The sequence below is a fragment of the Sturnira hondurensis genome, unplaced genomic scaffold (genome assembly GCF_014824575.4).
Source record: "Sturnira hondurensis isolate 20B ecotype Veracruz unplaced genomic scaffold, ASM1482457v3 Scaffold0020879, whole genome shotgun sequence".
Classification (NCBI taxonomy): domain Eukaryota; kingdom Metazoa; phylum Chordata; class Mammalia; order Chiroptera; family Phyllostomidae; genus Sturnira; species Sturnira hondurensis.
The window spans coordinates 195,205-212,304 of record NW_028093510.1 but is presented as its reverse complement, the minus strand read 5'-3'; the positions used below and the strand labels follow the sequence as shown (position 1 = coordinate 212,304).

At 37.4% G+C, this 17,100-nt stretch overlaps 1 protein-coding gene across 2 annotated transcripts in view; it reads right to left on the bottom strand.

Moving 5' to 3' along the window:
• Positions 1 to 17,100, bottom strand: part of DEUP1 (deuterosome assembly protein 1) — an 81,576-nt gene that overhangs the window by 54,963 nt on the left and 9,513 nt on the right. Inside the window, exons 3-4 of one of the 2 annotated variants that reach the window (XM_037030682.1) lie at positions 3,540 to 3,711; positions 2,081 to 2,176 (exon numbers count right to left, since the gene is read on the bottom strand). In XM_037030682.1, the coding sequence (XP_036886577.1) occupies positions 2,081 to 2,176; positions 3,540 to 3,711 (268 nt within the window). Of the gene's footprint in view, positions 1 to 2,080; positions 2,177 to 3,539; positions 3,712 to 17,100 lie in introns of those variants that run through there. The other variant, XM_037030683.1, reaches the window with a different exon arrangement.

Here is a 17,100-nt window from a genome sequence, read left to right as displayed (position 1 = left end):
ATTGCATTTAGCAGGAGGAGTAGGACAAATTAAATCTATTCTATCTTTCCAGAAGTGGAGATCTCAAATACATATATATTTTGTAGAGTTCTATAAAGGTTAGAGGGAAAAGAAAATACCCCTACCCCTTTTTCAAAAAAAGCAATTTCTACATGAAAGCTTTGACAGAGATGAGTTATTCAGGGCAGAGTATGATAAAGTGTATCCTTAAGACATTTTAGGAAAATGAAATTGTACATAAAACAGGAATTTCAAAGAAGGAAGCAGTTGAGTAAGCTGGCAGCAACAAAAGCATGTTTGCCACAAGACAACATTTTTCTGATTAGAAAAATGACGTATTACTAGCTATCATGCAAACCAAGTCAAGTTCATGGTACTTTTTTCTTTTTGTCTTTTTATCTCCTTCCCTCTTTCTTTTTCTTCTGCTCTCCCTAATTCTATTCTTTCCTTTCTTGTAACCAGAGAAGAAAAGAGAGGCAGAAAAATGGTAGTTGAAACAGATGGCGGTTCTCTCAACAATAACGTAGTGTTTCCAAAGTGTGTCCTGTGAAATACCTACTTACAACATTTACATTGTAATACTAAACTACAATACTGGTAGGTTTTGGCTGAAAAATAAAAAGTGTTCTATGGTCAAAAATGTTTGGAAGATGATGGATTAAAAAGGCTAAACGCACTTGTTTAAAGTAGGACTTCTCACAGCCTCTAATATGCTAATCATTACTCTGAATACCCAGGAGCAGAGGAGTAAGCATTTCCTAAACTCTCGGTATCAGCAATGCCTAGAACAAATTCCTGTGAAATTGCCATAAAGATGCCTGTTGGTTAGCCAGCAGCCGCACAAAGCATCAAATGGCAAAGATTCATTTATTAAGTGCCTGCTCAACACCTTTAAATATGGCCCCAACATTTTTTAACAACAAGCATAATAAATAACATAAGAAACTGAAGATTTGGTAAGCATGACTGAACTAGTCAAATATAATTTAGAGATTATATTTAATCTGTATTTAGGTTTCTATATATTTTCAAACTATTTCCAGATCATAATCTCTTTGTTTATACTGGAGAATTATAGTGACTTAAAATTTATACTGCAATTTTAGACCTTTATAGAAAATGCAAGGTTGATTGAATGAAGTGTTAAAATCTTAGAGTTTTAGCAAGAAAAAAAAACATACAATGTTTCATAATTAAAGCTACCAACTAGTGGCAGCTATTTACATTGCAGGCAAAATGTCTTAAGAGCTAGTCTTAAAAGATCATACGTATTATGTGGCCTCAAATGTTTCCTATTCCAATATTAATGGCTGGTAATCTCTGTAAAAAGGTACTTAAGGAGGATGCATTAATTACTTTGGGCTCCTTTAGTTATATTACCATTTGTGAAATCTTTGTACTCCCAAGAAAGTTGGTTATAAAGTACAATTTTATAATCAAACCGTATTTTACATCTATTCATCTACTAAGTTAAGCAAAGGATATAGCATCTACTATACATCAGACGCTCAGATGATTATTGCCCTGTATGGTATCTGTGTAAGGGAGAGAAGACTTTTTGCTTTCCAGCAGTGGGGGAATGTAGAGATAAATAAGGAAAAAATCAGCATCCCTCTCATCACGTATGCAGAATCCTATCATCTCTGAAACAGCCTACCAGTCACAAAGTAATAAAGCACCAGTTTTGTTCCTTCAATTATCCGTTTCATAATAGCAAATGTGCATATTTTAAATTGCCATAGAAAAATGGACTTCCTTATTAGGGAGTAATGACCACAAAACACTAATTTTGTTTTTTTGTTGTTGTTCACACAGTTATGTAGTGTAATTAATCAGCAAGTCACTTGATAAACAGAAAGCTATTAGTCTAGCACTGAGCTAACAATTCAAGAGATACAATCTAGTAAAAGACAAAAATCAATACATATAAAACAATGAGAGACAGTGTCAAACATATAGCCTGTAGTTAAAATGTAAGAAATTTGTTTGTATTAAAAACAATTATTTTAATAAAATTAACACAAATTTACAGGTCAAAACATAGATCGTGATGCAATATTCAATAAATAAGTCTCCTTACTTGAGCTTTTAGGGTTTGTAGTTGTCCTTCATAATTCTGAGTCATTGCTAAGTTACATTTTTCCAGATTGTCCAACTTCTGTCTAAGTAATCCCACCTGCATTGAGAATATAATTTAATTTTCATTTTACTAAATTTTGCCTGACCAAAAAAAATGTGCAAAAGAGGGATACAATTTAAATAAAGCTGCTGTACCAAACCAAGAAGAAAGATTTGTACTGAAGTGCTTAAAATACCTATTAACAATTAAATTCACTAAAACCAACACTGCTGGCACTATCCCACTGGCCACACCTTGGGACAGCATGGAGTGGATGTTTGACAAAAGATCCGTGCCACCAGCCCATTTCACACTGAGGTTTAGACTTTGCTTTGCATTATCTTTTTGGCAGGCTTACGTTACTGTTGGGCAGGACCTCTACCGACTTGCTTCAGCTCTTATTTTAGGCCCCACTGCCTTCGATGGGAGCTCTGCTTCGGTAGGTTGGTAGACAAAATGTTATATTTTTATAAGAATTAACTTATTAAAAATAAAAAGAAAAATGTCTAACAGGAGTTCTTAGGGATATGGCTTACAGAATTTGTCTGCTTAAAAACCAGGTGAGGCACCTGTTTACACATCTGTGTCATTCCAGGTATGGAAGGGAGAGAATAGTCCCTTGCATATGTGCTGTGAAGAGAAACCAGAAGCCAGTAACACAGTTAACTTTACCAAACAGTAACACAGTTAAGTGAGCCAAAACTGAGTTCCAGTGAGAGGCCAATCAAGGTAAAAAGACGGCTGTTAACCACATCGACTGACGACGTTTCAGGATATAGTTAGCAAACATTTCTGCCTCGCCCAGAAGAAAAATTCACAGGCACAAAAGTCCACCTTGGGCAAAGCATGTGGTGTTCCTGAGCTCCCTCCCCTGCAGGCCTGGGAGCTCTCATACAGTCTGTGGGCCGAGGGCTCGCCTCTTGAGTGGGTGCCCAGGTACACATACACATCCTTCACCAAACTCTTGACATTTCACTTCTTTCAGTAGATTAGAAAGTGCAAATGCTCTTGAACTCTGCCTTGTCCAAGGACCCAGCTTTGACAGCTATAGACTTGTTCCTACAGCAGCAAAAGCACTGACATCTTTCTTGCCCACAGTATTTATTATACATACATATTGAATGTTTGTTTACTTTTCTAGATGGCACTGATACTATATTTCTGTCTGCATCAGCAAAGTTTTATAGGTTTAGGCTCTGTCACTTATTTTCATAGAACACATTCAGCACACTAGGACAGAATTTCAAACAAAAATTGCTATTGCTGATGCCTCATAGAAACTATGGGTAATGAAAACATAGGTTGATAGACTAACTACTATTTAGAGCAGTCTGAGGAATTAATGGTATATTAACACAATTTATTCAGTACCTCTGAATAAATTAATTAATTAATATTTATTAACACAAATATTCAGTACCTCTTGACCCTTTTGATCCAGACAAGTTTGTGCATTTGCCAACTCTTGATCCCGAAGATCTAATCTTGTTTCCAAAGCCCGCATCTTCCTTTCCCAGTCCAGTTTTTTGTTGTTTACCATGATGTCAATTTGTTCCATCAATTCCTGAAGCTCAGCCTCACAAGGAGAAGTTCTGCCAATTGTAGAAAAGTAGAATACATTTTTAAAAAGTTAAATGTGAGGGCAAGAAAAATTATTACATTGCTCTGCATGAATTATTATTTTCTCAAACTGTTCGATTATGTAAATAGTAAGAAGTCAGAAGTTAATTTTTAAAATGAAAACTAAAAGCTAATTTTAGACCTAACATTGTGCATAAATTAATTTTTTAATGACATTTGCTAAAATATAGCTGCTGTCGTAATACAATACAATACATTGATAAAGTCACTGTCTGCATTCTCTTCTTCATGCAGGTGATCGCACATGGGTCTCCCTGAACCAGAAGTTTTCACTTAGAGAAGCAAGTTCAAGAATGAAAACACATTGTGTGGATTATGTCAGAAATAAGTTTGTACTACAAATTAGCTAAATAAATAAATAAACAAACAAACAAATAAATAAATAAAAATTTCAGAGTGTACAAATTCTAAGGGAAATTCTAATTAAAAATGGTTCAGTGTTCTTCCATGTGAATGTCCATGTACCTGTGTCTACCTTAACTAGAGGGGGTTTGAGAACACACAAACTGGGACTTCAGTTGTGCCTGTCAGGGTCAGAAGATCAAGCCCAGTCAAGGTAGGACCAGATTCAAAGGTACAACCTGCTCTATGGAACTGCAGGGGAACTTGGTGTGGTCTGACCGGTATCTGAAAGGAATCTGATCAGGCAAGTGTGGGCAAAAGAATGTAGTAAGTCTTTGGAGAGTGGGGATGCTATCAGTCAGAGGTGGTAGCATCTTGGGTCTCTGAGGGTCTGTTGTGTTTGAACCAAAGTCCTTGGTAATAACTAGAATTACAGAGACTCAGAGAGTGGTGAGAAGAGAAGTGCTGGGTGCTTCCAGGGCAGGGTTCTCCTTCAGAAAAGCTGACTCACTCCCCAGGAACCTGGCACAGTTCAGCCATTCAGACCAGATTATGAGGTAGACATTGAAGCCTCGGACGCCAGCCTAAAGAATACATGCATGTCCATATTAGAAAGTACATTATTTCACTATCCATTCAATAGTGGTAATGGGGCTACCGATATCTTTGTGTAGCTGGGAGGAAGGCAAGAGGAGAGGCAAGTACAAAATGATATTTCTTCCATTTAGTTTCACCAAGTCAGAATTTTAGGACTAATAAAGATCATGTAGCATTTTGAAAAAATTGAGGCCTAGTAAGGTCGAAGCCACACATTAATTAGTGGAAGAGCCAGAACTCGATTATAGGCAGCTGCTTCCCATCTTGAGCTCCTTCCTGTGTACCACACAGAACAACACGTGGTGTTTTGAATACAAACTTGCTTGAAATACAGGGTCTGTCACAAATAACACCACTTTTTATTACATAACATATTTTATTACAAAATCATAAGCATGTAACTCTTTTTTAAAAGAAACTCTGTACCCCTTAAGCAGTCACTCTTTTTTTAAAGATTTATTTATTTACCTTTAGAGGGGAAGGGAAGGAGAGAGAAGGAGAGAAATATCAATGTATGGTTGCCTCTTGTGAGTCTCCCGCTGGGAACTGACCTGCAACCCAGGCATGTGCCCTGACTGGGAATCGAACTGCGATCGTGTGGTTCGCAGGCCCGCGCTCAATCCACTGAGCTACGCCAGCCAGGGCAGCATGTAACTCTTTAATATAACTATATATCACACTCAAGCACACCACATGACATTTTAGGTGAAATGTTCACATTGCAGTCCACCCTGTGTGAGACATTCACGCACCCCACCAACCACGCTCAGTGGTGTTACTCCTGCTGGACCCTGTGTATAATCCAAGTTAGCTCCATTGCAATAGGGTTAGAAAGGGTGGTTAGAACCCAAAGACTCAGAATTGCAGAATCACGTACTAAAACAACCAGAGTCAACCCAAACCAGGGATTTCCCTTTGAATGGTTTATTCAGCCACAGAGAGGTTTTAAATACAAAGTGCCATTCTGAAGTCTGCTAGCACTCCTAGGCTAGGGCCCAAAGGCTGTCAAGTTTTACTTAAAACCAAAACAAATCCAGGGAAAGGAAACACTAATTTCTCTCTATAGAACTTGATTAAATTTTAATTGGAGTTATGATGTGGAAAAAACAACAGAATAACAACAATGGTTTTCACACCATTTTCCTTTCCATAACAACATGTATCACCCTTTACTGTAAACATCGTTTGTTTATTTTCCTGCTATATTATTAGCTCTGAAAAAAAAGACTCTATCAGTTTTGTTCATCACTATCTCACTAGAGCTCAACGCAGTACCTCGGTACATAATGGATGCTCGATAAATCTTTGAAAAATAAACGTGAGTTATTTTTTAAATTATATTGTATTGATTATGCTATTATAGTTGTCCTGAACTTGCCCCTTTTGCTCCCTTCCACCCAGCACCCGCCATGCCCTCAAGGAATCCCCACACCATTGTTCATGTCCATGGGTCATGCATGTAAGTTCTTTGGCCACTCCATTTCCTATACTGCACTTTACATCCCCCTGGCTATTCTGTAACTATCTATTTGTATTTCTTAGTCCCCTCACCTCTTCACCTGTCCCCCACACCCTCCATCCATCTGGCAACCATAACAATGCTCTCTACATCCATGATTCTGTCTCTGTTCTTCTTGTTTGCTTAGTTTTTTTTAGATTCAATTGTTGATAAGTATTTTTTGCCTTTTTTAAAATATTTTTTTAAAGGTTTTATTTATCTTTAGAGGGGAAGGGAAAGAGAGAAGGAGAGAAATATCAATGTATGGTTGCCTCTCATACATCCCACGCTGGGACCTGGCCTGCAACCTAGGCATGTGCCCTGACTGGGAATCAAACTGCGATCGCGTGATTCGCAGGCCCGTGCTCAATCCACTGAGCTACACCAGCCAAGGCATTTTTTGCTCTTTTATTGTTCCTACTTTTGATCTTCTTTTTCTTAAATAAGTCTCTTTAACATTTTATGTAATAATGATCTGGTGATGATTAACTCCTTCATTTTTTTTCTTGTCTGGGAAGCTCTGTATCTACTGTTTTATTCTAAATGATAGTTTTGCTGGGTAGAGCAATCTTGGCTATAGGTCCCTGCTTTTCATGACTTGGAGTATTTATTGCCAATCCCTTCTAGCCTGTGAAGTTTCTTTTGAGAAGTCAGCTGACAGTCTTAAGAGAGTTCCCTTGTAGGTAGGTAACTGCTTTTCACTTGCTGCTTTTAAGATTGTCTCTTATCTTTAACCTTTGGCATGTTAATTATTATGTGTCTTGGAGTGGGCCTCTTTGCAACAGTCTTGTTTGGGACTCTCTGTGCTTCCTGGACTTGCATGTCTATTGCCTTCACCAAATTAGAGAAGCTTTCTTTCATTATGTTTTCAAATACATTTCCAATTTTCTGCTCTTTCTGTTCTCCTTCTGGCACCCCATCATGCAAATGTTGGGCCTCTTGAAGTTGTCCCAGGGACTGCTTGTACTAACTTCATATTTTGGCATTTTTTTCCTGTTCCGGTTTGTTGTTTTTTGCTTGCTTGTATTCCAAATCATGGATTTGATTCTTGGCTTCGTCTACTGGACTGTTGTTTCTCTGTGGATTTTTCTTTATTTTAATTAGTGTATCATTTGTTTCTGATTGCATCTTTTTTATGCTCTTGAGGTCCTTACTAAGTCCTCTGAGCATCTTTACAACCAGTGTCCTGAACTCTGTATCTGATAGATTGCTTATCTTCATTTTGTTTAGTTCTTCTTCCGGAGCTTTGATCTGTTCTTTCATTTGGACCATGTTTTTTTGTCTCCTTGTTTTGGCAGCCTCTCTGTGTTTGTTTCTATGTATTAGGTAGAGCTGCTTTGACTCTGTGTCTTGGTAGTGTGGTCTAATATAGTAGGTATCTTGTAGGGTCCAGCGGCACATCCTTTCCTATCACCCAAGCTAAGTACTCAAGGTACTCAATCCTTTGAGTTGAGTATACCATCCTCCTGTAGCTGAGCCTTGGCTGCTGTTAGCAGATCAATGGGATGGATTTACCAGGCCAGTCAGTTGCAATGACTGGCTATGACCACTGACCACTAACCTCCACCCTCTGTAGAGGATCAGCTGTGGAAGGACAGTGTGGTGGTGCTCTGATGTGGTGTGTAGCTATCCACTGGGAGCATTGGCCTTGGAGTTTCCTGGGTGGTGCAAGCCGAGGTCAGCCCCCATCTGTGTTTTGCCCAGGGCCATCCTGCCTGAGTTATAAAGCAATCTGAGATAGCTGCTACTTGTACCAGGCTTGGAGATTCCCAGGCAAAGCCAAGCTGTGAATCTGTTGGCTGCTGCCAGTTCTTTTCCTCACTATCTTCTTGGTATGTAGGACGGCACCATGCTAATGGAATTAAAATATAGGCCTAAAGTAAAGTGTGGCATAATGTAAGCTACTCAATCAATACTGTTAAATAAATGAATAAATGGTTTATTTCCCAGTTACGACTATGCTATGCAAAAGTTAGGCTATTATACTCTTGGGGTAGAACAACTTTTGCAAGTCATCTAATCCAACTACCCATACAGTGTCTGCAAATGTTTTCACAAATGTTTCTTAAGAGAATCATCCTTCATATGCCACTGATCAGATACAGCAGGTCTAGGATAGAGCCCGAGATTCTGCATTGGTGTCAAAGATATCAGATAATTCTGGTGCTTGTCAGGATTTATGGTTTGTTTTGCCATATCACTGCCAAAATGTTACCCAGCCTATGTCTGAATTCCTCCTTTAGCAGGTGTTGACTGAGATTGTATTTAGATATTTTGAGTGTTTAAAAGTTCTTTCTTTTACCGAAGAACTTTTTCATCCACTAGTCCTAATTTAATCTATTGATACTATTAAAAACAAATGCTTTTTCAATACAGTCAATCTTAAAGTATTTGCATACAGTTATCAACATGATGAAATAGTTATCAGTGTTCCTCCTTATTCTTCTGAGTCTTCCATTCTTAATGTTCAATATTAGAAACCAAACGTATAAACAGACAATGGCCAGAACACATGATAATAAGCTCTACAGCAATAGTCCTAGAATGGTCAAGGACTGACAACTTCCTTAATGTTTGCCTTTACTTTCAAATCAGGACCAATTAGAGAAAGCCAAATATGCTTCCCAAACCAATCACATAAGATGCCCCACTTCTAATATCCTGCCTCCAGCTTCTCTGCACCAGCAGCCTCCAATGAGAGCGCACCTGAAGCCTTTTGTTCACTATAGAGCTTTTCTCCTCCCCTGCCTGCCTTCGAGTCTGTGCCAAATGCAAGTGGTAGTTGCTGTCTTCCTTGCTCTATGCTCTAGCAAGCTCCAAATTAGATAGGCTCCATTTGTTCTCATTTGGCTGGTCTTTGTTTAGCTCTACAGGTATCTTTATTTCCTTCAATTGATCATAGAAAATGTTTTTCTCTACCAATCACTACCTAGTATACAGCCTGGAAAATACTAGATGCTTAATATACATGTGTTAAATAAATGAAAGCAGAAATGACCAAGATTTTCAGAACCTTCATAATCCAGGTGGCCCTCCTCTGAACATGCTCCTGTTTGTTGATTTCCCCCCTAAAATATACCATTCAGAACTTTAACATGGTAATACCCTAGGTATGATCTAATCGTCTTGGAGAAAGAAGGTCACATTCTTTGTTTTAAGTGCTAGACACTTTATTCAAGCAGATGAAGATCAGCTTTGAATTGGGGAGGGGTAGGGCAAAGCAGTGCTATTATACCATCTCAAGGTGCTTTTATTCTCATCTAAATATCTCATTTCTTTTTCATAAATGCTATGAGTAAAACCACCTAGCTACTACCTTGTGCTTGTTTAGTTTCTGGGGGTGTACCAAGGGCAGGACTTTATATTTCTCCTTATTAAATTTTACCTGGTTAGCCTCAGCCTTTGAATATGACTCATCATGATTGGTTGTAAAATGAAGCAAACATTCATTAAGTGGCTGCTGTTCACTGTGTGAGGAATAGAGACACAAGACCCACTGCCTGAGGATAGAGAGAGACTTACTAGGCAGGCAGATTCAACAAGAGACCGATGAATACATGCCGCTCTCATGGGAAGAAAGGCAGGGTACTGCATCCAGACTTGGACAGGGTGGGCTATCCCAGAAGTTACCTAAATGAGGTAACATCTGAGTTATTTTTTGGAATCCTGTTTCTGTCAGATTGAATTCGCTATACTTTCCAGTTTTATGTCAGCTGCAAATCTGGTAAACATTCCTTGTTTTATATACACATGTGTTTTTACATACAAGTGGTTATAAAATGTCATGAAGGCCAAGATGGAGAGCAGAGCCTTACGGTATTCTAGCCCTTCAGGGTGACAGTGATCCACTGATTATTTCTTGTCTTATACTCAGCCGCTAATCCACTTAATTAAACTTACACATTTTTCTTTGTTTCCCTCACAAAAATGAAAAGCCCTGTAAAATATCACGTCCAAACCCAAATACAACTCTTTCTGCCTGTGCCCTAGTGCACCAGCATAGTAACCCTGTGAACAAAGACTGGCTGTATGCTGTGTCAGGTGTGTCTAGGCTGCATTCTGGGGGCCACTGCTTCCTCTTCTGGGCGCTGACAAGTCACCGACTATCTGTTCCAGAGTGTTACCTAGGACTTAGTCAAATTCATATTTGTATCAAACTTATTTTTGGTCAAGTTTTATGTCCTCTTTAGAAAATCAATTGTCCCATCTTCTTATACATTTTTTTTCTTCCTCAGTTTTTTTTTTTTACAGAAAATTAATAGTAGCACCTGTCTCTGTAGTATCAGTATTTGCTCCTAAATCTAATGCACTTTAAAATAAAACACAAAGGGCTTAGCTTAGCCCCCTTCTCAGATCTGGGCACTAATATATTTTCATTTCTTCCTGTAGTCAAATGCTAACACTATGGTAATTATTTTCCCTCATGAATCCTCACAACATCCCATCAAGTAGGTTATTATTCCAATTTTAGAAAAGTTGATTGAGGAACTAAAAAAGAAAAGAAAATCCTCTGAGTCTTCCAGCTTTGGAGACTGGGTAGATTGTGTCTAAACACTACACTCAGACTTACAAACCATGACCCTTACCATTTATTAGGCTTAACCTTGGGAGCAATTCAAGAGGGAAGGACTCTGGGGTCATCCCGAGGTCTAAATGCCTCAAACCAATAGGGAGGGTGCTCACTGAGACTTGCAGTGTGACAGACCCAATGGGTGAGCCTGAGTCAAAATATTAGGATATGAAATTTGTAGAAAAAGAGGGAGCAAAACAGAAAGCTGATGATAAGAATGGAGCTAGTAGTGGTGTGTATGTTGGGAGGGGGCAGGAGCATGGAATGTGGAGAGTCATTCAGAGTAAATAGGGGTGGGGTAAGATACACGGACCGCTATGTCATTCTGGTTTTTGTGTGTTTTTTTTTAACATAATAGGCTTACATGCACATTCTTAAAAGGGCAAACCTTCATCGGGCAGGTAGCTATGGCAGACCATATCATCTGTTATTGAAACCAGGACAATTTTGAAACTGAAAAGGACTCTAATAGTAATTATGCCAGGAAAACAAGTGTTAACAGTGATTGCTCTGGGAAAACCAGAATGTAGGGCCAACCCACCCATCACCAATCTGGAAAACAGAGGTGGATAATCAGGTATGCCCAAGAAAAAAGTGAGTTCAGTTTGGGACCTGAGAGAGATATCTGAATAGAAATGATTCTCCAGCTCGAGAAAGAGAAGAGGAGGTTTAAAAGACAAATATGGAAGTTGTCACAGAGAAAGGGGTTGGAGAGAGGAAGGGAAGCACAGAGAAAAGGAAGAGGAAACTGTTTCGTGCAACATGGAATGGTCTAAGGCAGTGAGTTTCCGAAAGGCTGATGAACAATCACATTAAGTCTTAACTTTTTCAAAATAGTTTAATGTAATTCATTCTAAAATGTATGAGTGTGCATTTGTCTGGGTTATATTACTATATATTTAGCTACTAAATACAACTTAGCTTGTCTGTGGTGGCTCACAGACCCTACTTTGCACATCGCATGCAGTATCACACCAGAAACACAAAAGGAACCAAATGGGAGAGACTCCAGGAGAAGTCCTAGAACCATTTTCCTAGACATGTCTGTGATGCAGCCTGCTCTTCAGCCAGTTGTGTTCTGGAACAGTGAAGTGAAGGGTTTATTACTTTATGATTTTAGATCATAGTGTCATGGTTGCCTTTGTTCAAAATTATTGGTGCATTTATAGCTAACAGTAGCTTTGCCTCAAGCACTTTTCTTGTCCAAAAAATGTTATTTACATTATCCTTAGTGTTTGCTGACTGGGCAACAGTACCATTCCTATTTTTACTACATATTTGAGATGGTGGCTTATATTCAGTCCATTCTTCTCTCTTATTTGCAGTAAGATCGGTGTTGGGGTGCGGAGGAGGTATAAATCCCCCTAGCCTACAAAGGCATGCTTAAATATATTGTACTCATAAAAGCCTTCTTTCAAAGCCTTTGTCATAATCATCAAAGGAAGACATTTATAGAAACAAAATGCAATGTGATAGCTCCCAAGTCTCTCAATGTTGTATCAGAATTCTAGGTACATACAAATTTAAATTTTCCTTCTTTATGTTCTAAAGAAAATAGAAGATCTGTTAAATTACCTACATTAAAGATAAACTTGTTCTACAATAACTACATTCTGAGTAACATTTTGGCTCACAGATTAAATGAAGTAAGAAGACAGTGAAGATTAGCAGGCACTAACCTTTCTTCGGGGTGATTTTTATAATTATCTAGAAGGGTAAGTGACTTCACTATTCTCATAAACTTGTACATCTGAAATACCTCATATTAATACATATAAAGATATGATACAATTAATAATAAACAAATGTTTATCTAAACATGCTTTAGCTTGGATTCTACAAGCCAGTTGCTAGGACAGTTAAAATTCCCTCTTTCCAAAAGGTCTATTTGATGAGAGACTTCAATGAAAGTGTAAGTGAGGATAGTAATTTTGCCATTTTCTATTTAAAACTAGAGCCAGTTATTTCACTAAAACCTAACAGTGAGAAATTAGGCAAGCATTGATAAAATCTGTTTTCCCAATGCTAGAAAACTAAAAAGCATACATACTGTTTCCTGGATGTTGGAAGTTTTTAATGAACCTTCTAATGCCAGCTTGTTCTGATAACTTCCACACTTGTATCTTATTCTTATGTGGTTAGTGTCCTACACAATATTCATCATTCCTTCTATACTAATGGGGCTCTGATGTTATTAAGAGTGGAAATGTGTCCAGCTTCAAACTCAACTACATTTTTAGTTTCCTCTGGAGCTGGCATGGCCCTGGAGCAAAATCTGGCCTGTGGAATATAACGGAAGTTGCCACGAAGCTCTTTAAAAGAGGGCAACAGAAGTTGGTGGTGTCCTATATATTCCTCACACCCAGCACTTCAAGGCACTTGGCCTGATGTCTAGTGTACAGCTTATATAGTCTCTCAGAGGAATCTTTGCCTTTCCTTCCTCCTCCTCTCCCTCCCTCCGTCCCTCTGTCCATCAATGCCTCCCTTCCTTCTTGCTTTCCTCTCTCTCTCCCTGCCCCCTTCCTTCTCTCTCCTACTCCCTTTCTTCTTAGTTTCCTTCCTCCCTTTCAAAATCTCTCATTGAATTTCTACACTCAGCACTGTGCTAACATTTCAGGATCTACCTTCAGTGTTTCATAGATCAGGATTTTACCCCAGGTCTACCTTACTTTTCTTCTTCAGAGAAACAAGAAACTAGAACTTGTCAAATTTGATTATTATGGCCCTGGCTGGTGTAGCTCAGTGGATTGAGCATGGGCCTGTGAACCACATGATCGAGGTTCGATTCCTAGTCAGGGCACATGCCTGGGTTGCAGGCCAGTTCCCAGCAGGGTACTCACGAGAGGCAACCATACATTGATACTTCTCTCTTTCTCTCCTTCCCTTCCTCTCTAGAATAAATACATAAAATATTTTTAAAAATTGATTACTATGGAGAGGAGTATGTAAGGGTTGGTGGGAACAAAATATGACAGGAAGAGAAGAATAGGGTATATAGTCTGGGCCAATAATAGGCAAGAGAATCATCAGTCAAACTGAAAAGAATTTTTAGTGGGCAAAAATTATGCATTACTAAATTTATTAAACTACCAATATAATGACTTATATTAGAATTCTTTTACAAACTATAATTAAAACTGTACTTAACTCATAAGAAGTTGAGAAGTAAAAATATGATTATTAAGTAACATATTCCAGTGTTGAAAAGGACACTTGAAAAGATGCATACATAGAAGAGTAGTGTTTTGAAGGATTTTTCTGAATTCAGATATGAAAAGTCATGCTTCGATATTCATCTGCTTTGGTTCTTTGAAAATATGACCTTCACAGCAGATAAAAAATTTGGCAGATTATGAAGCAGTACCTACATTTTTTGGAAGGATTTGCCCAGATTCAATAAATGAGATCAATGGCTAAGATGTAAGTTACAGAACAAAACGTAAATGATTCAGTAGAGAAAAATGAGACTTCTGGTTGAAGATGGATAAATATACATAGTTTGTTCCCTTCCAAAATCTCACTAAAATAATGCACAGAGATATTTTTAACTTATAAAGTTAAACTTACAAGGACAAAAATAATGGGAGCTGGCAGTGGAGAACCCCCAGAAATAACTCAAGTAGGTATTTCTTGTAGGAAGTAGGGAGTAAGGGGGTAAATGCTGGCAGCCCAATGCATAACCTCCAGTTAGGAGACGGTAAAAGAGTGTTTTCTGGCTTTGATCAGCCTGAGGCAGATCACTGAGACGGACAAGTTGGATGACATACAGTAAAAAGCACTGTCAATGAGCCCCACCAGGTACACTGGAACGTCCTGTCAGCTTTCGACTCTGCCATTCTTAAACAGGAGCAAGCAGTCAGGAATCACAGCCACTTGGAGAAAGAAGTTCACACACATAGGTCAAGTGCAAACAGACATTTTCTAAGAAAATTATGCAGAAAGAAGAGAACTTCAAAACATGCATAATTAAGATACTAGAGTTATTAACTCCCAGAAAAAAAAAAGTTGTTCAGGAAAGGAAAAGCAAACACAGCATGCTATATGGCTCCAAGGTCAAGACCATTGATAAAGTTGTTAGAAGGCAAACAGAATCTTGACCCAAACATGATCCTGTTGTACTGGGAGAGGGGAGGAATTGGAACTGTGACTGCATGTGTATGTGTAGCATGAAAAAATAATTCTTGTGGACATCCATAGATGATGTCTAAAACTGAAAAATCAAAAAGTAGCAATATAAGTATGTTATTTAGAGATTGGAGGTAAAAACTAAAAGAATTACCCAAAAGAAGTGCCTCCGCGGAGGCAACAGGAGATTGTTGTATTTAGTAGCTGCTGATAAAGAACCATATGATTTGTGAAACTCTATGTATGTATAACTAAGTAAAGAAAGAACTGGATATATGTCCATTTTTCAGTTAGAAATGAAGTAATCCATCATATGTGCATCCACTTATATAAGGAAATGGACACTTTTAAAAAACAGCACTCCAGAATTTGTACATTTTGGGACTCCATGTATGTGTTTCATTGACCTTAGCATTAGTCAATGCATTTATGGTATTGCCATTTAGAAATGACTTTCAAAGATAAGTTTATTAAATATAAGCTTTAATAACCTTAAGTATATTAGAATGCATAACATGTTGGCCAGTGGCTATGCCTGAGCCCTCAGGGAGTTGCAGCTGCACAGTAGTTGGCCAACAGATTTCTCTGGAAAACCTAACTGAATTCTTTTTTACAGTAGTGAGGCTAGAAGAAAGGAGGGGTTGTGGAGAAATTGTTAGGGTTTAGGGTAAGGCACAAATTCAAGGATGTGGAGAAATACACCAGAGCCGTACCCACAGAATAACTTAGTGTGAAGAAGTTACTTTAGGAGTCAAGGGATAATTTCAAACAATCATTCATAATTTCAAACAATTAATGAGTCAAGGGTATTTTGCATTGATTTAAAAAGCAATTTAGAATGTAAAGAAACAACCAAATAAACATACAAAGAAGAAGTTCTTGGAGATAAAAACATGGTTGTCAATACTAAAGACCTCAGTAGAGGCAGAGAAAAAAATGTAATTATTGCTGAAATAAAAATGAAAAAACTCAAGAAATTCCTCTATAACATAGAGCAAAAAAGACAATGATGGAAATTATGAGAGAACAGATATAGGCATCCTAGGAGATAAGAATGATACAAGATAGTGGAGATTTATTAATCACAGAAATAGAAAAAAATTTCACTGAGCTGAAGAGATTTGAATCTTTAGAGTGAAAGTGTTTACAAAATGCTGTGAAAGATTATTAAAAAAAGATCTATACCTAAAAAGTCATCCTGGTAAATTTTTAAATCCTAAGGATAAAAATAAATCAAATAATCCTCTAAACAACATAAAGAAAGAAGGAAAAAAACTTGAAAGAAAAAGAGAGAGATTGTGATTAGTCTTTCCCTCTGCAACTCTCAATGCTTCAAGGCAATGGAAGCAATGTTACAGAGTTTGTGTTTAAAAGTAAAAGTAAGGCATTTGGATATGTAAAAAGTTAAAAAGTATACCACTCATATTCACTTTTATGAAAAAATTACCTAAGAATGTACTTCAGTCCAATTAAAAAGGAATTCAAAAATTTCTAAAAATTAAGAACAGGGAAGATTTTGTATATAAATAATAGTAATAAACAATGCAATCAAACTTAGAACTGTTAAAGAAGAATTCTTAAAATATAAGAGGAAAAATAACAATTAACATTATCTATATGTAATAATTTACATATAAATTAATAGCAACCAAGACCTGGAAATGCAGATTACACCTTGGAGGTAGAATAAGAGAAGGAGGAAACAAAGGCATTACTAAAGGTTAAGTGTTATTAGGGGTGAGTGAGGTCAAGGTTACTGATAAAATTCAGTATGCCAAAAGAGAAATTCAAATTTAAAATGTTTGTAAAAAATGTAAACTGACAACTTACAAAATAGTATATAGAACTTCTAAAAGAAAAAAAAAAGAAAAAAGAAAACTAGATCAGACTAGCAAATGCTGTAGAAGTAAAAAGAGTCAAGTGTTGACATATTAATGATTATAAAATTCTCTTTTTAATGTCAAAGACTCTCCAAATGAGGTATATATTTTTTTATCTAATTATAGGCTATTTACAAGAGACACACCGTGATATGAAAAAAAGATTGAAAACGAGGGGATGATCAAGGGTACTACAGACTAAAGTAAATTAAAAAGAGAGTGGAGTTGGCAATATCATACCAGGCAAAGTAGAACACAAACAAAAGAACATTAATGTATAGTTGTGAGATATCTTATAAAGCTAAATTATATAATATACTAGGAAGCT